At 39.5% G+C, this 27,295-nt stretch overlaps 1 protein-coding gene across 3 annotated transcripts in view; it reads left to right on the top strand.

Moving 5' to 3' along the window:
* The window catches only part of LOC126474873 (uncharacterized), a 105,158-nt gene that overhangs the window by 62,877 nt on the left and 14,986 nt on the right, over positions 1-27,295 (top strand). For all 3 annotated transcript variants that reach the window (XM_050102367.1, XM_050102358.1, XM_050102375.1), the window contains one exon: positions 24,823-24,990. In XM_050102367.1, coding sequence (XP_049958324.1) covers positions 24,823-24,990 — 168 coding nt within the window. The remainder of the gene's footprint in view (positions 1-24,822; positions 24,991-27,295) is intronic.

Below are 27,295 nucleotides of genomic sequence, written 5' to 3' on the forward strand. Positions count from 1 at the left end.
CAAAACTACTGTAAAAGACTGCCTGTCCATACCAGCTGCAATGAATTTGTCGACATTCCAGTCTATACTTGGAAGGTTAGTCACTTTCAAGTAATATTGAATAATCTAGGAATTTCTATGCTATACAGTGTAGATTACTTTTGAATGATTCTCCATCTGTCACAGTGGGATTTAGTGGATGGTAAAATCATCCAATAACTTAAATTCACATAGGCCTGTTTCTCGCATCCAGAAAACTTGCAGCTACACTCAATTTTGACAATATTTTTGTGACTGCAATGAACACTACTCCTGTAGTGTCTATTCTGGCTTTTCAGGATATGTTCTATTCTTCGCTAAATATTTCAGAGCTTTCTACTTCAGGTTTCAACCAGTTATAGGTTCCGAGAATAATTTGAGTGCGATAACTTCAGGTACTTTGTCAAGAGTACTTCAACAATTTACTGTGAATTTTTTGACAGTTGACCTATCTTTACTTTGTTTCTCTCCATACTTAGGATTGGGAAATTAGGAGTTCGTTCCCATCTTATTGAGCCGTTTCCAAACATATCAATTTTTTTGTGCTGCGGTTGAATACTACTGCAACAACATTGTTGCCAACATAATGTATGGAGCAGGTAAATTGTGTTTACCTGTGTGTTAAAAATGTAGTGGACTGGTTGCTTTCATCTTGAAAGTAAACTGTGTACCATTAAAAATGAAATGTTATTGTTTGATCGTACAACATAATCTTCAACAGAATTGTGTTTGTATGTAATACTACTGCCTAAATTTATTTTGTCAAATAAGAGCGCACACACACACAGTTTAAACTTTTGATGATACAGATGACAGGGAGCACACCAGGAAAGCATCTGAAAGGACGTGATGTCCATGTTTTCAGTGTTGATAATCCTGGAAGTGGGAAACCAACTTAACCTGTGAGAACAAATAACACTTCTTAAATGCAGCACGAAGTGTAACAGCTGTGCAAATGTCTTTTCTTCCACTGCACTAGCTTCTTTCGATATTTTTGCTGTTGTTTTAATTTCTAAACACAATGTTTCAACATTAGTTTTAAGGACTTTTCACTATACATCGTGTTTGTAAACACAGCTGACTGTTTTGTTCCTACATTATAATTAGTTATTAAGTTTACAGATTTGTTTACTATCAATCTCAAACTCGCCTGTAGCTGTTGTCTCTCTATTTTTTTTGGGGGGGGGGGGAGGGAGGACATTAACCAAGTGAGGGAAACATTCCACGTGGGGAAATATATATATATATATATATATATATATATATATATATATATATATATATATATATCTAAAAAGAAAGATGATGAAACTTACCAAACAAAAGCGCTGGCAGGTCGATAGACACACAAACAAACACAAACATACACACAAAATTCTAGCTTTCGCAACCAATGGTTGCCTCGTCAGGAAAGAGGGAAGGAGAAGGAAAGACAAAAGGATATGGGTTTTAAGGGAGAGGGTAAGGAGTCATTCCAATCCTCAAAATCACCCTCTCCTAACCTTCCAGGAATATCTGACTTCCAGCCTTGCCTCTCAATCCTTTTTAAAAAACCTTAATCCTACTCCCAACATCACCACTGCTGAAGCCCAGGCTATCCGTGATCTGAAGGCTGACCGATCCATCGTCATTCTTCCGGCGGACAAGGGTTCCACAACTGTGGTACTTGATCGTCGGGAGTATGTGGCTGAGGGACTGCGTCAGCTTTCAGACAACACTACTTACAAAGTTTGCCAAGGCAATCCCATTCCTGATGTCCAGGCGGAGCTTCAAGGAATCCTCAGAACCTTAGGCTCCCTACAAAACCTTTCACCCGACTCCATCAACCTCCTGACCCCACCAACACCCCGCACCCCTACCTTCTACCTTCTTCCCAAAATTCACAAACCCAATCATCCCGGCCGTCCCATTGTAGCTGGTTACCAAGCCCCCACCGAACGCATCTCTGCCTACGTAGATCAACACCTTCAACCCATTACATGCAGTCTCCCATCCTTCATCAAAGACACCAACCACTTTCTCAAACGCCTGGAATCCCTACCCAGTCTGTTACCCCCGGAAACCATCCTTGGAACCATTGATGCCACTTCCTTATACACAAATATTCCGCATGTCCAAGGCCTCGCTGCGATGGAGCACTTCCTTTCACGCCGATCACCTTCCGCCCTACCTAAAACCTCTTTCCTCATTACCTTAGCCAGCTTCATCCTGACCCACAACTTCTTCACTTTTGAAGGCCAGACATACCAACAATTAAAGGGAACAGCCATGGGTACCAGGATGGCCCCCTCGTATGCCAACCTATTCATGGGTCGCTTAGAGGAAGCCTTCCTGGTTACCCAGGCCTGCCAACCCGAAGTTTGGTACAGATTTATTGATGACATTTTCGTGATCTGGACTCACAGTGAAGAAGAACTCCAGAATTTCCTCTCCAACCTCAACTCCTTTGGTTCCATCAGATTCACCTGGTCCTACTCCAAATCCCATGCCACTTTCCTTGACGTTGACGTCCACCTGTCCAATGGCCAGCTTCACACGTCCGTCCACATTAAACCCACCAACAAGCAACAGTACCTCCATTATGACAGCTGCCACCCATTCCACATCAAACGGTCCCTTCCCTACAGCCTAGGTCTTCGTGGCAAACGAATCTGCTCCAGTCCGGAATCCTTGAACCATTACACCAACAACCTGAAAACAGCTTTTGCATCCCGTAACTACCCTCCCGACCTGGTACAGAAGCAAATAACCAGAGCCACATCCTCATCTCCTCAAACCCGGAACCTTCCACAGAAGAACCCCAAAAGTGCCCCACTTGTGACAGGATACTTTCCGGGACTGGATCAGATTCTGAATGTGGCTCTCCAACAGGGATACGACTTCCTCAAATCCTGCCCTGAAATGAGATCCATCCTTCATGAAATCCTCCCCACTCCACCAAGAGTGTCTTTCCGCCGTCCACCTAACCTTCGCAACCTCTTAGTTCATCCCTATGAAATCCCCAAACCACCTTCCCTACCCTCTGGCTCCTACCCCTGTAACCGCCCCCGGTGTAAAACCTGTCCCATGCACCCTCCCACCACCACCTATTCCAGTCCTGTAACCCGGAAGGTGTACACGATCAAAGGCAGAGCCACGTGTGAAAGCACCCACGTGATTTACCAACTGACCTGCCTACACTGTGAAGCGTTCTATGTGGGAATGACCAGCAACAAACTGTCCATTCGCATGAATGGACACAGGCAGACAGTGTTTGTTGGTAATGAAGATCACCCTGTGGCTAAACATGCCTTGGTGCACGGCCAGCACATCTTGGCACAGTGTTACACCGTCCGGGTTATCTGGATACTTCCCACTAACACCAACCTGTCAGAACTCCGGAGATGGGAACTTGCCCTTCAGCATATCCTTTCTTCTCGCTATCCGCCAGGCCTCAATCTCCGCTAATTTCTAATTTCAATTTGCCGCCGCTCATACCTCACCTGTCTTTCAACTTCATCTTTGCCTCTGTACATCCGCCCCGACTGACATCTCTGCCCAAAAAATGCCCAAACTCTTTGCCTTTACAAATGTCTGCTTGTGTCTGTGTATGTGTGGATGGATATGGGTGTGTGTGCGAGTGTATACCTGTCCTTTTTTCCCCCTAAGGTAAGTCTTTCCGCTCCCGGGATTGGAATGACTCCTTACCCTCTCCCTTAAAACCCATATCCTTTTGTCTTTCCTTCTCCTTCCCTCTTTCCTGACGAGGCAACCATTGGTTGCGAAAGCTAGAATTTTGTGTGTATGTTTGTGTTTGTTTGTGTGTCTATCGACCTGCCAGCGCTTTTGTTTGGTAAGTTTCATCATCTTTCTTTTTAGATATATTTTTCCCACGTGGAATGTTTCCCTCAATTATATTTATATATATATATATATAAAAACAAAGATGAGGTGACTTACCGAACGAAAGCGCTGGCAGGTCGATAGACACACAAACATACACACAAAATTCAAGCTTTCGCAACAAACTGTTGCCTCATCAGGAAAGAGGGAAGGAGAGGGGAAGACGAAAGGAAGTGGGTTTTAAGGGAGAGGGTAAGGAGTCATTCCAATCCCGGGAGCGGAAAGACTTACCTTAGGGGGAAAAAAGGACATATTTGTCTGTCATCTGGGTCTTTTAAATATGTCTGCTTGTGTCTGTATGTGTGGATGGATATGTGCGTGAGTGCGAGTGTATACCTGTCCTTTTTTCCCCCTAAGGTAAGTCTTTCCGCTCCCGGGATTGGAATGACTCCTTACCCTCTCCCTTAAAACCCACTTCCTTTCGTCTTCCCCTCTCCTTCCCTCTTTCCTGATGAGGCAACAGTTTGTTGCGAAAGCTTGAATTTTGTGTGTATGTTCGTGTTTGTTTGTGTGTCTATCGACCTGCCAGCGCTTTCGTTCGGTAAGTCACCTCATCTTTGTTTTTATATCTAATTTTTCCCACGTGGAATTGTCCCCTCTATTATTTTTATATATATATATATATATATATATATATATATATATATATATATATATATATTAGAGGGAAACGTTCCACGTATGAAATATATATCTAAAAACAAAGATGATGTGACTTACCAAATGAAAGTGCTGGCAGGTCGACACACAAACATACACACAAAATTCAAGCTTTCGCAACAAACTGTTGCCTCATCAGGAAAGAGGGAAGGAGAGGGAAAGACGAAAGGATGTGGGTTTTAAGGGAGAGGGTAAGGAGTCATTCCAATCCCGGGAGCGGAAAGACTTATCCATCTGGATGGATATGTGTGTGTGTGCGCGAGTGTATACCCGTCCTTTTTCCCCCTAAGGTAAGTCTTTCCGCTCCCGGGGTTGGAATGACTCCTTACTCTCTCCCTTAAAACCCACATCCTTTCGTCTTTCCCTCTCCTTCCCTCTTTCCTGATGAGGCAACAGTTTGTTGCGAAAGCTTGAATTTTGTGTGTATGTTTGTGTGTCTGTCGACCTGCCAGCACTTTCATTTGGTAAGTCACATCATCTTTGTTTTTATATATATATATATATATATATATATATATATATATATATATATATATATATATAATTATTTTGGGGGGCATTAACCGAGTGCCCAAGAGCATATTTCATTGTCTTCCTTGCATGCAACCTGCCTGCCCTATTTGGTGAACTGTACCATCAGCAATTGTATTACAGCTTGCACTGAGAACGCTTCGTTGTATGCTTACACTTGGCACTGTGTCTGGCCCTAAGCATTTTTGTCAGCGATAGACTAAGAAGTTCTGCTTTCAAGTCGCATACATAATCATCAGGCTTGAAATATAATGGACACATGGTTTGTGTCCTTACATTGAAGGAATCTTTTCGATGGCGATTCATGATCCAGAATACCTGCTGTATGAAAGGCATGCTGTTACTGCACAGCTAGACATTTTAAGACAAAACTTCTGTTGAGTACCATAACACCGCCACAAACAAAAAAACTCTGTTACGTGTGTTGATAACAAATTGAAGCCGCATGCTCCTGTTACTACATATAATTGCACAGCACAACAAAATGTTGAGCAATTTGTTTGTGTCATTTGGGCATGGGCTCGGACTCCCTTGGCTAACAACTAGTTTAAAAAAATGGTGTAGGTGATATCTGCAATTTGTAATAGTAACATTCCTGTTAAAGGTAAAAGCAGTTTGACACTTGGCAAGAAAACAAGATATGAAAGACAAAAATGGCACTATTTGCTGTGTCCTAGATATTGTTTGATGTGTTTGCAAGTACGTAGTTTCTCGAGCAGATAAAATTTATATGTTCTGAAATGTTTGATGACACATTTCCAGCCCTATCAATTCTCAGGAGAGTAAAGAATTTATCACACGACATGTGACAAGAATTTCTACTATGAATTCTGCTTTGCTTATGAATAAACTCTATCATCATTGCTTATTACTACATTGTATTATTATATTTAAATTTTTTTCATAAAAAGAATAGTCTCTCGTAAGCTCACTTTCACAGTTCAGAAGCCAATTGCTCGGCAGACAGCTCTCACAACACTCTCACGGACGTGTAGACGAAAATGACGACTCAAAACAGACGAGACTCACAAGGCAAGGCCCCCAGTAGTGGGACTGACTTTTTGAAATAATCTATGAAGTGATGTGTGTTAGTGTGTCAGTTATCACACCATACAGCCACTCTCCCTGGTGAGGCTTTGCTTGCAAGTAACTGATGAACTTGGAAAAAGAGAAGAAAAAAAATTGCATGACGCTCTGCAGCTTTAAAGAAGGGACGTTCAATGGGCTGGTTCCGCAGAGGAACGGTCAAGGTACAGAACTCTCATGGAAAAGATTTGCATCTTGCCAGGTGCTCTGAATTTTTTATTGTGAAATCTTTACCAAAATGACTTTGAGCATTATTGTTATGGATTAAATGTAATTTTTTTATTTCTATTGTCATGTCATTTTAATCATCGCATTAACTTCTTCAGGTACTCTCATTTTTTTATCATTCTTCGTTCACTCTGAATCCGCGTGCATGTGAATTAATTCTTTTTATTTATCTATGTTTGCTATTAAACACTTGAAATTGCCAATGTATTGGTTAAAAACCCAGAGTCGAAATAATATATTTACATTGACTGTCCCGATGTGTCAAAAATGCGTTTTTTATTACGAGATGAACAGTTTTTTGGATAGCAATCTTTATACAAACATTTAAAATATAAATTATTATTGCACTGTGCACAAAAAATGCAGATGAATTCAAGTTATTAAATACATTTTTAAGATGTTTTTCCATGCATCTCTGTCCGTTGCTGTCTTCTGCGAGTTGAAGCCCGCAACTCTCTCGAGTTCCTTATCCCAGCGATCAGGTGGTCTCCCTGGTGGTCTTAGTTTTTCTCTGGGACTCCACTCTAAAACTGATTTTGTTCATCTTCCATCCTTCGTTCGTGCAATATGTCCTGCCCACTGCCATTTTAGAGTCTTAACCCATTGTATAATATCTTTTACTCCTGTTATTGCTCAAATGTCTTCACTTTTCTGTCAATCTTTCTTAGTGAGACCTAACATTGGCCTTTCCATAGCTCTCTGAGCAGTTCTACGAAATTAATTTAAAGTCCAAGTTTCACAACCGTACGTTAAAACCGGTAGGACACACTGATCAAAAACTGCCTTTTTTTTTAAGTAGACTGGCATGTTAGATTTGAAAACTGTTGCATTCCTTCCATAATCCCTTCAACCCAGTTTAATTCGACAAAAAATTTCAGGTTTCAAACCCCCTTTTGTGTCAATTAATTGCCCCAGATAAATGTATTCTGTAACATTTGTCCTGCAGCTGCCCACTTACTATGCATAACCTTAGTTTTAGAGTGATTCATTTTAAGTCCAACTTCCTGACAATCATCAGTTAAGTCTTTTATAGAGGACTGCATTTCCATCTTACTGTTAGCTAGGACCACTATATCGTCAGCAAATCTCAGGTTGGTGAGCCTTTTACCATTTATCCTTATTCCTCTGTTGTTCCAAATAATTTTGGACATAGCCATCTCGAGAACTGCTATAAATAACTTCGGGGATATAGGATCGCCCTGCTTTACTCCTTTTCCAATGGGAAATTCCCACTTGTTTTTTTTTCCTATGTTGATAGATGCCACATAGGTGTCATAAATGTTGCACAATATGTTTCACAATATGTTTATATATTTTGTTTCCACTCCTTGCTCGGCCATTGCTTGTTTGACTGCAGTGTGGCTGACAGAACCTAAAGCTTCTTTGAACTCAGTGAAGGCTATGCATAGTGGCATTTCATACTCATTGGCTCGACTAATTACCTCACGTAGTGTGTTTATATGGTCAATTGTACTGAAACCACTGCGGAATCCAGCTTGTTCTATTGGCTGTGCAGTCTTCATCTACCATTTTAATGTGACTTATCAGGACTTTAGTGAACACTTCATATATAAACAGAAAGTAAAATAATGGGGTGGTAGTTCTTCAGATTGTGAATACTTCCTTTCTTATGTAGTAAGATTATGTTCGCTTTGTTCCAGCAGGTTGGGATGCTGCCATTCTGTACAGGTTTATTACAAATGATTGAAGCAGTTTCACAGCTCTACAATAACTTTATTATTTGAGATATTTTCACAATGCTTTGCACACACATACAAAAACTCTAAAAGTTTTTTTAGGCATTCACAAATGTTCGATATGTGCCCCTTTAGTGATTCGGCAGACATCAAGCCGATAATCAAGTTCCTCCCACACTCGGCGCAGCATGTCCCCATCAGTGAGTTCGAAAGCATCGTTGATGCGAGCTCGCAGTTCTGGCACGTTTCGTGGTAGAGGAGGTTTAAACACTGAATCTTTCACATAACCCCACAGAAAGAAATTGCATGGGGTTAAGTCGGGAGAGCGTGGAGGCCATGACATGAATTGCTGATCATGATCTCCACCACGACCGACCCATCGGTTTTCCAATCTCCTGTTTAAGAAATGCCGAACATCATGATGGAAGTGCGGTGGAGCACCATCCTGTTGAAAGATGAAGTCGGCGCTATCGGTCTCCAGATGTGGCATGAGCCAATTTTCCAGCATGTCCAGATACACGTGTCCTGTAACGTTTTTTTTTTCGCAGAAGAAAAAGGGGCCGTAAACTTTAAACCGTGAGATTGCACAAAACACGTTAACTTTTGGTGAATTGCGAATTTGCTGCACGAATGCGTGAGGATTCTCTACTGCCCAGATTCGCACATTCTGTCTGTTCACTTCACCATTAAGAAAAAATGTTGCTTCATCACTGAAAACAAGTTTCTCACTGAACACATCCTCTTCCACGAGCTGTTGCAACCGTGCCGAAAATTGAAAGCATTTGACTTTGTCATTGGGTGTCGGGGCTTGTAGCAATTGTAAATGGTAAGGCTTCTGCTTTAGCCTTTTCCGTAAGATTTTCCAAACCGTCGGCTGTGGCACGTTTAGCTCCCTGCTTGCGTTATTCGTCGACTTCCGCGGGCTACGCGTGAAACTTGCCCGCACGCGTTCAACCGTTTCTTCGCTCACTGCAGGCCGATCCGTTGATTTCCCCTTACAGAGGCATCCAGAAGCTTTAAACTGCGCATACCATTGCCGAATGGCGTTAGCAGTTGGTGGATCTTTGTTGAACTTCATTCTGAAGTGTCGTTGCACTGTTATGACTGACTGATGCGAGTGCATTTCAAGCACGACATACACTTTCTCGGCTCCTGTCGCCATTTTGTCTCACTGCTCTCTCGAGCGCTCTGGCGGCAGAAACCTGAAGTGCGGCTTCAGCCGAACAAAACTTTGAGTTTTTATACGTATCTGTAGTGTGTCGTGACCATATGTCAATGAATGAAGCTACAGGGAATTTATGAAATCGCTTCAATCATTTGTAATAGCCCTGTATACACAAAGTAAAGACTTTAGCCAGATGTTTTTCTGTTTCCGCCCCTGTATGAATGCAATAACGTGAATTAAAAAAGCTTGATAAAATGGTAAAAATTAAATCTGAGATAAAACACTGAATACAACAATATGACAAGGTAATGGAAATAAAAATATTTTTTAAACCAATAAATCAAATTAAAAATAATGACCAATGTCATTGTGATAAAGGTCAAAAAATAAAAATTTTCAGAGCGTCTGATGACACGAATCCACAACCTTTTGCATGTGGAGCCTGTATATCAACCATTATGCTGAGCAACTAGTCTGTTAAACACCCCTTTCTTAAAGCTGTACAGCATCACAAGATTTGGAAATCTTTTTTCATCTATTACTTGCAAATGATGACCCACCAAAGTGAATGGCTGCAGGGTGTTAATACCTGGGACCTTATCCGTAGGACGCCCAAGCCTTTTTTTCTAACTTGGATGCCTAAGGGGGGGGGGTTTGGCGAGCCCACAGGTATTAAATAAGTTTATTGATGAAAAATTACAAGTTTCGGAATGGTTTATGTATTTTAACTAAGGCATTGGTTTATAAATGTTGTTAATTGTTATAAATATTGGATTGAGTGAATAAAAAATTGACATATTACAATACAAAATAGAGATGTGTTCATATACAATAGACTACTCTGAGTCCTCAACTTCAAGGCAAGAGACACACTTCACACATATTTATGACACTGTCCAAAATACTGTTTTGGTTTACTTAGATTGTTGTACTTCTGCTTCTTTCTTTTGGCTTTTCTTACACAAATATGGCATGGACCTTTCCCTGCAGGAGGCTGATGTGCTTCTGTTGTCACTTCTTTGATTTTCTTTTGTAGAATAGTCTCCATTGATTGAACAATTTGGTTAGATAACCCTCTTGCATTGGCACTTATTTCTTCTACCTGCAATTTAACTAGTTCCATCCCAGCTTGCAGAAGATAGTTTTCGTTTGGTGTGTGTGTGTGGTTTTTTTTTTCCTCTTCCCCCCCCCCCCCCCCTTCCCCCCCCCCCCCCCCCCCCCCATCTTGGATGTTGCTGGATGAATATGGTGGTTGCATTGATAGTACAAATGTCAACGAGAGAGTAAAATACAAATAGAGGCCATCTCTTTGTTCCCCTCTTGCAGGTATACATACACGCCATTTGATCAATGGTATCAATTCCACCTTTAGTGGAATTATAATATGCATTTATCTCGGTTTTACTCTTCTCTCCTACAAGAGTGCCTTTATCTTGGTGCATTGTTGACAACATCAGCAAGTTTTTACTTGGTTTCGTTTTTGCTGTGTAGGACACCAAAGTTACTGGAGGCCTACATGTTGGGAACTGCACTAAATCACTGCACGTTTACAAGATAAATAACAGCTGACTGACATCATCAACTACTTCCTCTGAAAGCAAACAGATTGTTGTGGATATCAAGAATACCAACCATCAAGAAATTAACCTGCATTGTTGTAGAGATGAGAAATACGAAATCCTACTAAGGGAAATTTTCTGTAGCTTGGAAGCCTAAAGGGGGGGGGGGGGGGTGTTGGACCCATAATATGTTTATTTATTTTTTCTTTCAAAGCAGGAATTTTCTATAAAATGTATTGACATTACATCACTGCCTAGGTTGTTGCAAAAAGTGGGTCCTGCATCCATGATTCTCTCCTTGTCAGTACAGGAATAAAATGCCAGAGACACTTGTCTTGAGCAGTCAGTTACAACAAGAAAGGGGCTTCAATTCAGAGCCCCATCAATGCCTTCCAGGGTGTGTTGGTGCCAAAGGAGATAACTTCAAAGGATTTTCAAACATTGATATCAAAATCTCTACCTCCAAGGTGACGACATCAAGTGAAGAGGACCTGACAACAAGCACTTAAAACATTGCTCCTGCCATGGTTTTCTGTAGAGCACACAAGTCAGAGCTCATTGTCTCTGCTGTGTGGATACTGTGAAGTGGGAGAAATGAAAGAGATTCAGTCTTCAAAGTTATTTTATAGCCAAATCGTACATTTCTGGACATGCATTCCTTATAAAAACTATGTCCACTAAGTCGCCACTGCAACTGCTAGAAGCCAGTAGTAGGAATTGTGAAACACTCTGTATATATTAATAATTTCATGCAGTTATATAAATCCGTCAGAAACTTAAGAATTTTGTGGGTAAACGTCGTCAACCGGAATATTGTTATGGACAGTTTCAGAGTGAACAGAGTTTAACAATATGATTGTTTGTAAAATCCTTGTTGATATTACAGAGAAATTTTTATTTTCCAAAAAGGTTGTAATATGCAAATATAAAAAATTTTCCTTAATTTTACAGTAAATTGATGTCAGCGGTCTAGGCCTGTATAATAAGCGTCTGTTGCGCAACCTTACTTGAAGAAGAGAATAACCTGCTACTTTTTCCAATTGCATGGTACCCTTCATGGCTTGCAGAACATATTAAGTTCTTTCACAAAATTGGTATATAATCATAAAGCTATCACACAAAGTCCAGAATCTGTGGTAAAGCTCATTATGCTTTTATGATGTCTTTCTACCTTACCTGTTGAACCACTGTGATGTTTCCATCCTTAAAATTGCTTGGCAGTTATACAGGATGAATCATCTAAAACTTGCACCACAAATATTGCAGAAATGGTAAGCGTTGTGATGTGCAGTTTACACAGAATGGATTGACAGTCAGGGGCTCATGTTATTCGCCAGTAAACAGATTGTACGAGGGCAGTTCAATAAGTAATGCAACACATTTTTTTTCTCGGCCAATTTTGGTTGAAAAAACCGGAAATTTCTTGTGGAATATTTTCAAACATTCCCGCTTCGTCTCGTATAGTTTCATTGACTTCCGACAGGTGGCAGCGCTGTACGGAGCTGTTAAAATGGCGTCTGTAACAGATGTGCGTTGCAAACAACGGGCAGTGATCGAGTTTCTTTTGACGGAAAACCAGGGCATCTCAGATATTCATAGGCGCTTGCAGAATGTCTACGGTGATCTGGCAGTGGATAAAAGCACGGTGAGTCGTTGGGCAAAGCGTGTGTCATCATCGCCGCAAGGTCAAGCAAGACTGTCTGATCTCCCGCGTGCGGGCCGGCCGTGCACAGCTGTGACTCCTGCAATGGCGGAGCGTGCGAACACACTCGTTAGAGATGATCGACGGATCACCATCAAACAACTCAGTGCTCAACTTGACATCTCTGTTGGTAGTGCTGTCACAATTGTTCACCAGTTGGGATATTCAAAGGTTTGTTCCCGCTGGGTCCCTCGTTATCTAACCGAACACCATAAAGAGCAAAGGAGAACCATCTGTGCGGAATTGCTTGCTCGTCATGTGGCTGAGGGTGACAATTTCTTGTCAAAGATTGTTACAGGCGATGAAACATGGGTTCATCACTTCGAACCTGAAACAAAATGGCAATCAATGGAGTGGCGCCCCACCCACTCCCCTACCAAGAAAAAGTTTAAAGCCATACCCTCAGCCAGTAAAGTCATGGTTACAGTCTTCTGGGACGCTGAAGGGGTTATTCTGTTCAATGTCCTTCCCCATGGTCAAACGATCAACTCTGAAGTGTATTGTGCTACTCTTCAGAAATTGAAGAAACGACTTCAGCGTGTTCGTAGGCACAAAAATCTGAACGAACTTCTCCTTCTTCATGACAACGCAAGACCTCACACAAGTCTTCGCACCCGAGAGGAGCTCACTAAACTTCAGTGGACTGTTCTTCCTCATGCACCCTACAACCCCGATCTCGCACCGTCGGATTTCCATATGTTTGGCCCAATGAAGGACGCAATCCGTGGGAGGCACTACGCGGATGATGAAGTTATTGATGCAGTACGACGTTGGCTCCGACATCGACCAGTGGAATGGTACCGTGCAGGCATACAGGCCCTCATTTCAAGGTGGCGTAAGGCCGTAGCATTGAATGGAGATTACATTGAAAAATAGTGTTGTGTAGCTAAAAGATTGGGGAATAACCTGGTGTATTTCAATGCTGAATAAAACAACCCCTGTTTCAGAAAAAAAATGTGTTGCATTACTTATTGAACTGCCCTCGTAATAATACTTCGAAAGTGTATTTTTTGCACAAACATGCTTTTTAAAATGGAACAATGCCTATTGACATTAACAGACTGAAAGCAGAGTAAAATACAGTGTTGGTGGTTTTTGTTGCACTGATTGTGTCTAAGTATCACAACCTCCTAACAGACTACCTTCCATGGATGCTAGAAACGTTCCTCTGCAGACTAGGAGCAGCCTGTGTTACCAGCATGATGGCTGTCCAACTGAAAGTGCATGAAGTACTACAGCCTGTCTTTACAAATTGTTTCCAGATAGTTTGATTGGATGCAGAGGACCTGTATTTTTGCTGGCATGTTCCCCAGATTTGATGCCTGTAGACTTTTCTCTGTGCGAAAAGCTGAAAGACGCTCTCTAAAAGAACATACCAACTACACCCAATGATATGCAGCAGTGTGTTACTGCAGCCTGCTCAAACATCTCCATTGAAATGCTAGCACGCTTGCAGCAGTTATTCCATATCAGACTGGGAGCGTGTATTGCCGCTGCCAGTGGTCTTTTGAACACAACCTGTGAATATCAATTGCCTCTTTACTGGTCAGAATCCACAAACTAGTGTATACACTTGTTGTATTCTTTAGTGTGTGCTGCCACAGGTATTGAAGGACTGTCAGTGTGGGAACTTTTCAAGATATGGTGTCTCATAAACAACTCCCACAAGAATTCTGCAACAAACACCTCTGACATTTTAATTTACCCTACTTTTAGTTTGTTAATGTTGAGTGGCATTGTTCCATTTAAAAAAGTGTATCTTTGCACAAAAAATGCACTTTTTCAGGATTATTACAATCTGTTGATTGGATAATAATACGAGCCCCTGACTACCAACCCATTCTGTGAAAACCACACATCAATAGCACTTCACATTTACACAATACTTGCAGTGCAAATTTTAGGTGGTTCACCCTGTATTCCTCAAATGTCCTGTACAGTGTGATATGCTGCCTTATTTATGCCCAGAATTGAATATTTTCTGTTCAATGTTAAAATAATATGCCGTCTATTTTCTAGTACACTTGCATAGCAGTGTCATTGACCCCATCATCTAAACCTTGACTCTGCAAACCACCGTGAAGTGCATGGCAGAGGGTACGTTCCATTGTACCAGATATTATGGTTTCTTCCTGTTCCATTCATGCATAGAGTGTGGGAAGAATGATTGATTGAATGCCTCTCTCTCTCTCTCTCTCTCTCTCTCTCTCTCTCTCTCTCTCTGTGTGTGTGTGTGTGTGTGTGTGTGTGTGTGTGTGTGTGTGTCAATTATTGTGATCTCATCCTCACGATCCCTATATATGTGATGTGTAGGGGATTGTAGTATATTCGTAGAGTCATCATTTGAAGCTGGTTCTTGAAATAGGTACAGGTCCAATGTACTTTGTGTGGTATACTAGAACCGCTTGCACGAGTGTAGAACCGCTCACACGAGTGATTTGTAAGCTATCTCCTTCGTAGACTGATTGCAGTTCCCCAGTATTCAACCAATAAACTGAAGACTACCACCTGCTTTACCCACAACTTAGCCTGTGTGATCATTCCATTTCATATCGTGACAAAGTGGTACACTCATATATTTGTATGAATTGGCCAGTTCTAGCAGTGACTCATTGTTCATATAGTCATCCAGAATCTGATTCAAAAAGTTCTGGCAGTTACTAGCAGACTGAAAACATCGTAGTGCATACAGGATCTCCTCATATATTGTTGTGACACAGAGAACAAATGTCATTCTGCTTCATATCGGGCCACATTGAAATTTAGAGAAATCGGCAATTTTATCTGACTGCAAGACTTGCTTACAGTTAAAATAATTTATTAAAGTATTTACTATATTTCACTGAAAGATAAGGTTTGCTAGTCAGAATGATTTGTGCTAAATGTTATTTTTCAGCTCTAAAAGTATTTGGTGTGGACAGTGTTTATTTACAATGAAGTAGAGAGCTCAGCCCGCCTTCCTCTTTGATTTGATACTCCATTTGACACAAAGGATTTGTTGTGGAGGACAGCAGCAAATGAGCTTGAAACATTAAACCAGTAGATGAGATGTTAGTGTTTTTCGAACTTCTGTGGTTCTATAATCTCCATTGTGATAAGTTCTGCAACTGTGATTAATTTTTTGAATGATTTCGTGATGATGCCTTGAGGAGTAGCAATGACATACAGGGCATAGTATACCGATAAAGAATCGTCCACAAAATATTAGGTTGGTGCACAAGTTCACTGTGGTTTTGTTTTGTGTATTGGTTATTTCAGTTGCTATGGGTTTATTTGATTTATTGTCATTGTACGTCTACATGGATACTCTATTAATCATGTTTAAGTGCCTGGCAGGGGGTTCATTGAACAGTCTTCACAGTTCTTTTACTCCAATCTCGTATAACACACAGAAAAAAATTGACTCCTATATATCTCCGTGTGAACTCTGATTTCCCTTATTTTATTATGATCGTTTCTCCCTATGTATGTCGGTGTCAACAAAATATTTTCGCATTTGGAGGGGAAAGTTGGTGATTGAAATTTCTTGAGAAGATTCTGCCACAATGAAAAATGCCTTTGTTTTATTTATGTCCATCCCAAATCCCGTATCATTTCAGTAACATTCTCTCCCCTATTTAGTGATAATACAAAACGTGTTGCCCTTCTTCGAACTTTTTCGCTGTACTCCGTCAATCCTATCTGGTAAGGATCCCATACTGCACAGCAGTATTCTAAAAGAGGATGGACAAGTGTAGTGTAGGCAGTCTCTTTATTAGATCTGTTACATTGTGTAATTGTCTTGCCATAAAACGCAGTCTTGGATAGCTTTCCACACATCATTTGCTATGTGTTCCTTCCAATTCAAGTTTTTCGTAATTCTAATTCCTAGGTATTTAGTTGAATTTACGGTCTTTAGATTTGACTGATTTAACATGTAACTGAAGTTTAACAGATTCCTTTTACCACTCGTGTCAATGACCTCACGCTTTCTTTATTTAGGGTCACTTGCCAATTTTTGCACCATACAGATATCTTTTCTAAATCATATTGCAATTTGTTTTGATCTTATGACGACTTCACTAGTCGATAAATGACAGCGTTGTCTGCAAACAACCTAAGATGGCTGCTCAGATCTTCTCCCAAATTGTTTATATAGATAAGGAACAGCAGCCCATAACACTACCTTGGGGAATACCAGAAATCACTTCTGTTTTACTCAGAGAGTTTCCATCAATTGCTACGAACTGTGACCCCTCTGACAGGAAGTCATGAGTCCAGTCACATAACTGATACAATATTCCATAAGCATACAATTTCACTACAAACCGCTTGTGTGGTACAGTGTCAAAAGCCTTCCAGAAATACAGAATTAATTTGAAATTCCTTGTCAATAGCACTCAACACTTCATGTGAGCAAAGAGCTAGTTTTTCACAAGAATGATTTTTTCTAAATCCGTGTTGACTGTGTGTCAGTAGATCGTTTTCTTCGAGGTAATCTATAATGTTCAAACACAATATGCGTTCCAAACTCAACGTTAATGATATGGGCCTGTAATTCGGTGGATTACTCCTACTACCTTTCTTGAATATTGGTATGATCTGTGCAACTTTCCAGTCTTTGGGTATAGATCTTTCATCGAACGAACGGTTGTATATTATTATTAAATATGAAGCTATTGTATCAGCATACTCTGAAAGGAACCTAACTGGTATACAATCTGAACCGGAAGACTTGCTTGACTGCTCAGAGGATATCTACTTCTACATTATTCATGTTGGCTTCTGTTCTTGATTCGAATTCTGGAATATTTACTTCGTCTCCTTTTGTGAAGGCATTTTGGGAGGCTGTGTTTAGTATCTCTGCTTTGGCAACACTGTCTTAGATAGTATCTCTCTTAATATTGCTCAGAGATTTTTTTGTTTGTGGTTCACTGTTGCTATTTGAATTTGCGTATTGTCGTTTGGAGATAGTGAGTGGAGCTGTGAACACTAGAAAATGGTGTGCCAAATAAAGCAATTAGAACATGTCCGACACGTCTTTCTGTTATTGAGTGTGATAGAGCAGGGTGTATACGACTCCGGGAGATCCGGGAAAACCCCAGCAATTTTTTCATCCCGGAGAAAACCAGGAAAAACCCAGGAATTGATTAGAATTCCGGGAATTTTTCACTGTTTTCGTTTTCAGCTAAATTTTGTGCGATTTTGACTGGTATGAACCAATGCTCTAATAAAGGATGTTACTGTACCCACTACTGCAGAATAATACTGCAGCAACGAAATATGAACAATAATAAAACTTAAGTTGCAAAGGAAATGCGCTGTATACAACAACAAAACAGTGCTCATACAAGCATCTGCCAAGAGCAAAGCATGTCTAAGGTTTTAGGAAGACTATGCAATGCTTCATAACAACAAATTGCCTCCAATGAGCGTGACGTGGCAGCTGTTTAAATTAGTTCCGTTTGAGCAGTTGTGGGCGGGCTCTTCCACATGCACAGTTGAGTCTCGTATGAGTAGAACCTTCTTCTGGTTACAGAAGTATAACTGGGCACCACTACTTAATATTGCCCGGTTCGGAAATGTAGTAAATGTGGGGCTGATGCACAGAGCAGTCGGAGTTGTGGTGGGCAGGTGAGTCGTCTCCACTTGACGTGTGCTTATGTTCAGTGATGTTTTTGTTTCCTATTCGTTTATTGCTCTTACGTTAAATGATAACAAAATGGATTTTTGTGGCCGGGAGCTATCAAATGAATTAAAATGCATTCGCATAATTACGGAAAGCTAAAATATGTTATTAGTTTCAGATTTCATTTCCATGATTCTGACAGTCAAGCATTAATGGCCTTGCAGATCAATGAAGTTATTTTTGCCGGTTTGCTAGAAAGATTTGGCTTTTATTAATATCTTCTGCTGAGGCAGTCAATTTATTTGAAACGAAGTGTTTAATTTCACACTATTGGCTAGTTTCAACTCTTCGCTGCATTTAAGTGAATGTATGGCATTATGCCATAATAAAGAACCAAACATGAGATTATACAGTACTGGTAATCCAAGAAAATTTACATACAAATGTGCGTTTTAAGCTGAATTATGCATTTTAGTATGGTTCACGAAATCCGGATGCTCTTGGAGTACCCTCTGATGTCTTGTTTCTTTTATGACATAGTGATCTTTTAATGTTTTACATGTACAAACATATGGGCTTCCTGCGTCATCGTAACTGCGCAAGCACAGTGACGCCTGTAATCTGACGCTCTCTTGCAACTGCTGAAACGTACCTTTTTCTAACAGGTCGCGAGAAAACATTGCGAATGGTGATTTGAAAAGAGTTACATTCAAAGCAGATTTCCTTTTACGCAAGATGAACTATGTGCGAGAATGTACAATGAATTTCTTAAATCGCAAAGTGTTTGACTCTCATTTAAAAATCAACTCGTTGAGGACGACCATTTAGAAGAATTTCGAGCCCAGATCATCAGACATTTACGTCGTTATTAAAAAGTTTACTAGCACATTTGTGTAATGTATCTTAAAGTGTAACGCGCGCAAGAAAGATGAACATTATATATGGAAGCTTAGCTTCTCTTCCAGCTTATTAATCTTAAAAGACCAATATTATATGTGAATGCTATGTATATTAATTTAAACCATTAACTTTTCTTATTTGTGTGTTTGTGCTACTTATGAGTGATCTTGCTATTGGCTGACTACATCACGTGTCCTATACTGTCATCAGCTGGCGAGATCACGTGACATGAGCTATGACTGGCTTACAAAAGCTCATCGCAGTCTTGATTTCAATGCTTTGGAAAGTGAGATTCAGTGTTTGGTGGAATTCAAATTTTTGAAAATGATGAGATAATTCACATAACTCTACAACTGAGCTTATGGCTGTTGCCTTTTCATGTGTGATATTGGCAGGATATAATCAATTATTATTGAAGTAAGGTACTAAATTATATACAAAAAGTGGAAACATCACTGAAATTAACATTTATATTATTTTGACATACTTCAAATAAATATTTTCAATAACATCCTTTGAGATGCAACTGTTCCTAAGCCTGGTGGTGAATGTTAGGAACACTTATTTCTTCAGACAGCTTTTGTGATATAGAATAAGACCTCCCAGTTGCTGTGGTAAGTTCAAGCACTGAAAGTTTCGTTAAAACATTTTTCATTGGTATCCAAACTTTGTCACTAGTAGATTTCTTGAATGATGTTCTTGGGCCAGCATGGTGGTAAAAATCCACAAAAACATTATTGTTTTACAAACTTATTCTTTCAACCTCTACAAGCCACAACTGTCCATCAACTGGATGCACTGTTGTCTGGTCATTGACCCAGTGGTACCCTTGTATTGTATCCTGAATCACAAATTTAAAGTTTTCTGCAAAATCAGTGAGCACTATGCATTCAGTTTCATGAAGTTGTGCTTTTTTGTCCTTCAAAAACATACTTTGGATTTTAGAAACATAGTGGTGAGTTTTTGTAAGTTATCAGTTAAAGATTCCAAGTACTCTTCCTGAGACTTAACCACTGTTATCATTTCTGCCCAGTTGTGACCCACTGTTTGAACGTAATACTGTCTGGCTCATATTTGTGAAACAATTCAGTAACGGTTTTCTTACCAGGGCATTTATTACACAAACTCATCATGCATTCATAATTGTTGGTGTCACAGACCATTAAATCTAGTAACTCTTTGCAGTTAAGATCACTGGGTTTTGCACCTGCAATCATCAGTTTGAAATTTTGATGATATAAACACATACAGTGTGTGTGTCCCTGAGGATCCAGCCAAAATACACCACTTGGCGCAGAGGTCACAAAATTTTGACCTTCAAATTTTGCATTCAGGATGAGAATTTTTGAAAGCTACATCAAGTTCATGTAAATGTGACAGCACTAGTTGTTTCTGCTTTGTTACTTTAACTCCATTTGTAACAACTCTTTTGCTATCTTTGCAACCTGGGCACATTCAACTGTTTTCGCCATTTTCGAAAAACTGACGGATCTTTTTAATTGTTTCTTCACTTATACCTACTCCTTTCTTCTTTCCTAAAATTGCAAGAATGCTCTTTCACTAATTTTCGGGTTAGTTTAACCAAACGATGAGAAACATTGAATTCTTGAACTATTTTTTCTCTCGACCATGAATCAGGGAGCAAACTTAAAATTTTTAACTTTTGCCTCTTTACATGTCACGGAACATTTAATTTTTAATTTCTCTGTTATGCCCAAATATTAAGTGTCGGATGATGCTGGTGGTAGGTTTTCTTCTCCTTTAGAAAAAATGTTGGTATGTGTATTATTAAAGCATGATTCCAAGTCTTCTAATTTTGTCTGAAATTTGTTGTACCTTATTTTCAACAGCTGCTTTTCTTTTTCTGCTACTTAATTTTATTATTTTCAAAGCAGGAGATATGTCTAACTTAGAACAAGCAAAATCCAATATGCTAACAGCGTCCTCATTAGGAATATAAATGTCATTAACAATGTTACATGATTCTGGTTCTGGATTCACAACAAATATTTTTGAGTAATGATTTGGGCTCAGGGAATTATTGTGTTTCATTTGGGAAACTGTTTCACTCTCATATAACAAGGACAAATGTTACAGGTTTTATTTACCTCAAACCTTTAGTAATTGGCTTTTTAAGAACTTTAAGTGGATCACAGCACTTCCTTCCAAAAACGTGGTTGTACTTCAGAATATATTTCTTCTCATGATACTCGAACACTAATGTTACAGAAGAACTTACTCGAAATTTTGTCTAGCTTCATCAAAGTCATTGACATTTTTCAAGTTTTTTGAAACTGAACTGTAAACTGTTTTGTGACACACTTCACTTGCTAACTGTCCAACAGAGCACCGTTCATCCATGTTATTCCATTCCAGTAAATCTCTCAAAATTAATTACCAATTACACACAGAACAAAGCACATAACACATTCTACACTCTACAAGTATGTACATCCACTCTAACAGAGGTTTCAGAACAGACTGACTACAACAGTGCCACACCCAGCAATAATGTACTTCTACAATGCCACACCCAGCAATAATGTATTTCTTTATAAACAATAAACCTAAACGTAAATGGGCATTTAATTACCACAGAGCAAAAGCAAAAGCTCCTATTGTTTAATATTGCATTATTAAAAATAAATAAACTAAATAAATATTGGGTGATAGTGTTAACTAAATATATGTCAAAAATTTTATTACAATTAAACAATAAACCACTTAAATAGGCAACAGCCATAAGATCATTTGTAGAGTAATGTGTATTATTTCCTCATTTTCAAAAATTCATATCTTTGTTCACAGTCAGATACTCCCATAAATCACTCTTTGTTTGTTATTTTTCAGCCTAAAGAGTAGATTTTTGAAAATTTGGATACCAAACTTGGGTCATTTTGATTGGTTATTTTTTAGTTTAATGTATTTTGTGTAATAGACAACATTGTAGAGGACACTTTTCTGAAAACAATCATGTCAACTGCAATGTTGTAACCTAACCCAGTGCAGAGATATTAAAATTTTCGCTAATGTCTCCAGACTGAAAAATTGTCGAGAGCCCACAAATAAAAATGGCCACCACCCAGTAAAGGTGCAAGATAAATTATTTTAAAAAACTGTTAGAATTTCTCAAATAAAGGGCAATCTCACATAAAAAAATTAAAATATTTAAAAATCGTCAAGCAACCAACTTCATATGGATTGACTCCTTTCCTGCTCCCTATTGAACAACCTTCAAGGAATTTCCTTCCCAAATGAAAATTCACTCTGAATATGGCTCGACGAGTTTTTCGTCTCAAAACCACGTGATTTCTACAGTCACAGAATCAAAAAAATTATCCCAGTATTGGCATACTATTGTAAATAGTGAAGGTGAATATATTATTGATAACTGAAGTCACTGTTATGTGTACCAGTTGTGCAGTAAAACTCTATAAACTTATGCAGCAACCTAATACATGAAAAAGAGCTAAAGTTGAAAATGTACAGTCATACATCAAATAAAGAAAATAGCAGCTGAAAGCATCACAAAATCATTCAAAAAATTCCACGGTGCTGGTGTACAATTATAATCATTCTGCCTGTGAGTAGTGTTGCATGTTTATTGTTTAGTACTGTTAGCTCACTCATAATGTACATGCTACAGTTGAGGACCAATATTTAACGAATCCTTTTACTACACAACTTTTGCTGTCATTTTACATTATGCTTCACACACTCTTGACTGTTACTCCATTGTATCATGTGCATGTATCACATGTAAGCATGCCCTTTAACAAGTCTATATGGCTTTGTCATTGAATGTGGTTTGCCTTATTTATCACATCTTAAGCTTGCTCTGTTTAAAATAGTTTGAGTGTAGTACTTTTAATGCCTATAAAGTTTATACAGTTGCCACCACCTGTTACTCGTAGGTTATATATATGCAAACTACATATGCTGTGCGTTACTGTAGTCAATATCCTGACTATACTTCTCACATTTATTCCCTCCTCTTCTTTTCATGCATTGTATGGCTTCTTCACTTATGACGTATATAGTGTATAATATTTTATTCCCTTTTTTTTATCTTGCCTCTCTCTCATTTACATTCAGGCTTGTTAAATTTTTTACGTATTATTGATACAGTTTCATTTATTCATAGCTATCACCCAATGATGGACTCACATTTCATTAGTTTTGTTATTTTGAGTGAAGCTGAACAAGTGAGCTATTGTGCTGCAAGAACATCAGCTGCCTTGAAGTATTTCCCTGTTCAGATAAGCATAGCTCGTGGTGTGCCATGCGCAATAGCTATACACTATACAGCATGTACATTGTGCAACAGATTTAATAATTTTTTTATCGTGGTTACAAAAAAAAAAAAGATACTCCATTCTCTGCTGTACCCTTTTAGGGGACAATTCTTTATTGGTGTTTTGTTTATTTATTTATTTATTTAACTTGCTAAAGTGACTATGTTCTTCATCAGGATTCGAGCTATCGCCATAGCAAATTTTGCCAAAAACAGTTGCTTTCACACTTTAGAACTATGGATTAAACACACTGAGGATTGTGTAAACCTTGTGTTCATTACCTTCAATTGTATTACATAGGAAATATCAAGCAATAAGTGTGTTCAAAAGTCAAAGAGTAAATAGTTTTCCAAAGAGTATATATTTTTCCGTAATTCATTCAACATTCTTCAGATCAATAAATATCTTGTACCACACACCTTCTAAAGTAGCCTGTGTTCTTTCTCAGTATTCAGTCTAACCCCATATCAAATTTTATCAAAAACAGTTCAGCAGTTTTGTCGGAAAAGGTAACATAGATCAAACAATGGAAAACCCAGGATGGAATGTAACAAGGTAACACAGAGTTACCTTTTGCATTTATGATGGTAGAATGGTTGTATCTTGGATATTATACGAGACTTTCCTTCTTCTATTTGCAGTTTTTTGATGAAGTTATTTTAATACCTACGCATTGTAAATGGATGGACTAATAGCCCTTTTTGTGGAATTTTATGGTACTGTCTGTGATCCGTATTGGTTCATGTTAGGTGTATGCACTGTCACGTCCTTCTAGCCCCTTGGCAGATCGAACTACACAGTGCCTTGATTGCCTCAGTGACGTCCTCTGCTGGGTGCTCATAGGATAAATGTTGGTTATATTTGCCTTTTATATGCCACTTGTCTTCTGGTCTTCAGCTGTTAAACTCTTGGTTTTTTCAGCTCACTACACATGGGAGTGCATGTGCTTGACTCAACATACTGACTGACCCAACCACCATGCATGTGTGATTTTTTTTTTTTAATTGAGTGAGCCAGCTTTATGCAGACTGTCATTTTTTGTAATTCTTTGTGTGGACTTTAAACTAGCCTTTCCGTCCAGTCTGTTCTGTAGTCAGCACCTGAGGATGGATCTCTAATGCTTTGAAACCAGTTGTGCAATAGAATAATAAATTCTTAGTGCAGTTAGAGGAGCATATTCTTACTTCATGGACTGTGTGTTTGGCTTAAAAAGTAGTTGGATGCTGTAGCAATTGATTGTGTTTTTAAGATTACAATTGGTAATCTCCCAGACATGAATTTTACACTAGATAGGAGTGAAAGCATTTGTTACACATTATTTTAATACCAATTTTATTTACTAATGTTGTGCAGCACTAGCGGAGCCTGTATACACACTACATTAACTGGAACATCTGTAAACTCAACATTCCTGGGACACATTAGTTTCTGCTCATTCAGCATCTGTCACAAAGAAGTAATTTTTTATTTTATTTTTTTATTTTTTTGCAGATGGTTGGAAGTCCGGGCCAGATGATGCCAATGATGCCTGCTGGCATCCCATCTGTACCACGTCTTACAATAATGCCACCAAGCACTGCAAGCGCAGTGGCTTCCGTTCCAGCCCCCGTAGCTTTGGTTCCAAACATCTCTGCTGCAAGCAATTCCATTACTATACAGGTAAAGTGTCATACAATAATACAGTATTATTGGGTAAATGTTATGGTGTGGACCATGTCATAATACAAAAGTCACTTGTCTAAAGACCGACATTGCTGGCCTTCAGATCAAAGAGAATTATATATGCATCACATATGCTTCAAATAAGACTTGCAGCTCAGTACAGAATTTGCGACATAACCTAGAGTACTTCACATTTAATAGATATAAAGGACTAACAAAGGAAATGTTCATAGCTAAAGTGTGTAATTATGTAAGAGCTGGGCACATTTGGAGCAGATAGGTTCTAATTTACAATATGGATTGTTTTAAACTCCTATGGACAACAGAAAACTCGTTTCTGTGATTAGCTAAGCAGGTCTTTTGCTGATATGTGATTGAAATGACGTAGATTGAAAAGTGTTTAAATTTTATGGTAGCGTGTCATTACAGAATAATTGTAATTTAGGCTACTCATGAATTCTGTGAAGCCTTGCAAGGTGACTTTTGAGATAAGTACAAGTTTTGACTTCTTCCCAACCCTGGAGTGCCATCTCTGATGAGTGTGTTAGTGAAGTATTCTAACCCGTGGTTTGTTACACAAAAACTAGCAGAGCTTGTCACTATGAATAAAATAACAACTGTTACCTTACCACAATAGATTTATTGACATTAACCAGACCTCAATTTTTAACTTCATTAAGAGTGATATCGTCCTCTTGACTGGTTGACCCTGACTGCTCATCCCTCCTAGTCCATGGTGTTTAACACAATCACACCAGTCGCATACCAGCGGTAGCTTGCACTCTGCTCTCTTATTGGTCGGCACGTGCCCCGCTAGGACTCTCACCAGAGTCACCCATCAGGCCACGTGTACCAGCAGTGACTCATGCAGGAGTCGTCATATCTTGGCGTGTACCATCGGTGGCTCACTCTGTTTAACATAAGTTAGTGAAAAAGAATAAGTGTTATTTTATTTCATCTGAAAAATATAACTAACAAAATTTCTATAGTAAGAAAACACAACTCAGTGTCATAAAGTTAACTAAATATAATACACACATCAAAATAAGTTTTGCATCACCTCGGTTGCAAGAGTTTCGTAAACTGTACAGATATTTGGAATAGAGATCAACATAAACACCATTTCCACCATTTTTATTGCTCATGAAAACCACACATTGCATGTTGTACCACGATGCAGTGAGACCTTCAGAGGTGGTAGTCCAGATTGCTGGACACACCGGTACCTGTAATACCCAGTAGCACTTCCTCTTGCATTGATGCATGCCTGTATTCCTCATGGCATACTATCCACAAGTTCATCAAGGCACCGTTGGTCCAGATGTCCCACTCCTCAGCAGTTCGGCGTGGATTCCTCAGAGTGGTTTGTGGGTCATGCCGTCCATAAACAGCCCTTTTCAGTCTATCCCAGGCATGGTCGATAGGGTTCATATCTGGAGAACATGGTGGCCACTCTAGTCGAGCGATGTCGTTATCCTGAAGGAAGTCATTCACAAGATGTGCATGGTGGGGGTGCGAATTGTCGTCAATGAAGACGAATGCCTCACCATTATGCTGATGATATGGTTGCACTATCGGTTGGAGGATGGCATTCACATATCGTACAGCAGTTACAGTGCCTTCCATGTCCACCAGCGGTGTAAGCTGGCCCCGCATAATGCCACCCAAAAACAGCAGGGAACCCCAACTGTGCTGCAATCGCTATACAGTGTATGTAAGGTGTTCAGCCTGACCGGGTTGTGTCCAAACACGTCTCTGACGATTTTCTGGTTGAAGGTGTATGCGACACTCATCAGTGAAGAGAACGTGATGCCAATCCTGAGCGGTCCATTCGGCATGTTGTTGCGCCCATCTCTACCGCACTGTATGGTTGCATGGTGTCGTGGTTGCAAAGGTGGACCTCACCATGGACGACAGGAGTGAAGTTGCGCATCATGCAGTCTGTTGCGCACAGTTTGAGTCGTAACACGACGTCCATTGGCTGCACGAAAAGTGTTATTCGACATGGAGGCATTGCTGTCAGGGTAGCAGTCATCCACTGCAGTAGTAGCCCTTGGGCAGCCTGAGGGAGGCGGGTCATCATCAGTTCCTGTCTCTGTGTCCGAACAACATTACTTTGGTTCACTCCGAGACACCTGGACGCTTCCCTTGTCTGTCTTCAGGAGTTCTGGGAACTGGGCTCATGCAAAACCTTTTTTGATGTGTGTATTATAATAAACAGAAATTTAACTGTAAAAACATAATACTTAAAAATATTACAAACTTGGTTTTTCCATGCAATTAAGGCCATTCGTAACATTCC

Source organism: Schistocerca serialis, chromosome 1 (genome assembly GCF_023864345.2).
Source record: "Schistocerca serialis cubense isolate TAMUIC-IGC-003099 chromosome 1, iqSchSeri2.2, whole genome shotgun sequence".
In the NCBI taxonomy this organism is placed as follows: Eukaryota; Metazoa; Arthropoda; class Insecta; order Orthoptera; family Acrididae; genus Schistocerca; species Schistocerca serialis.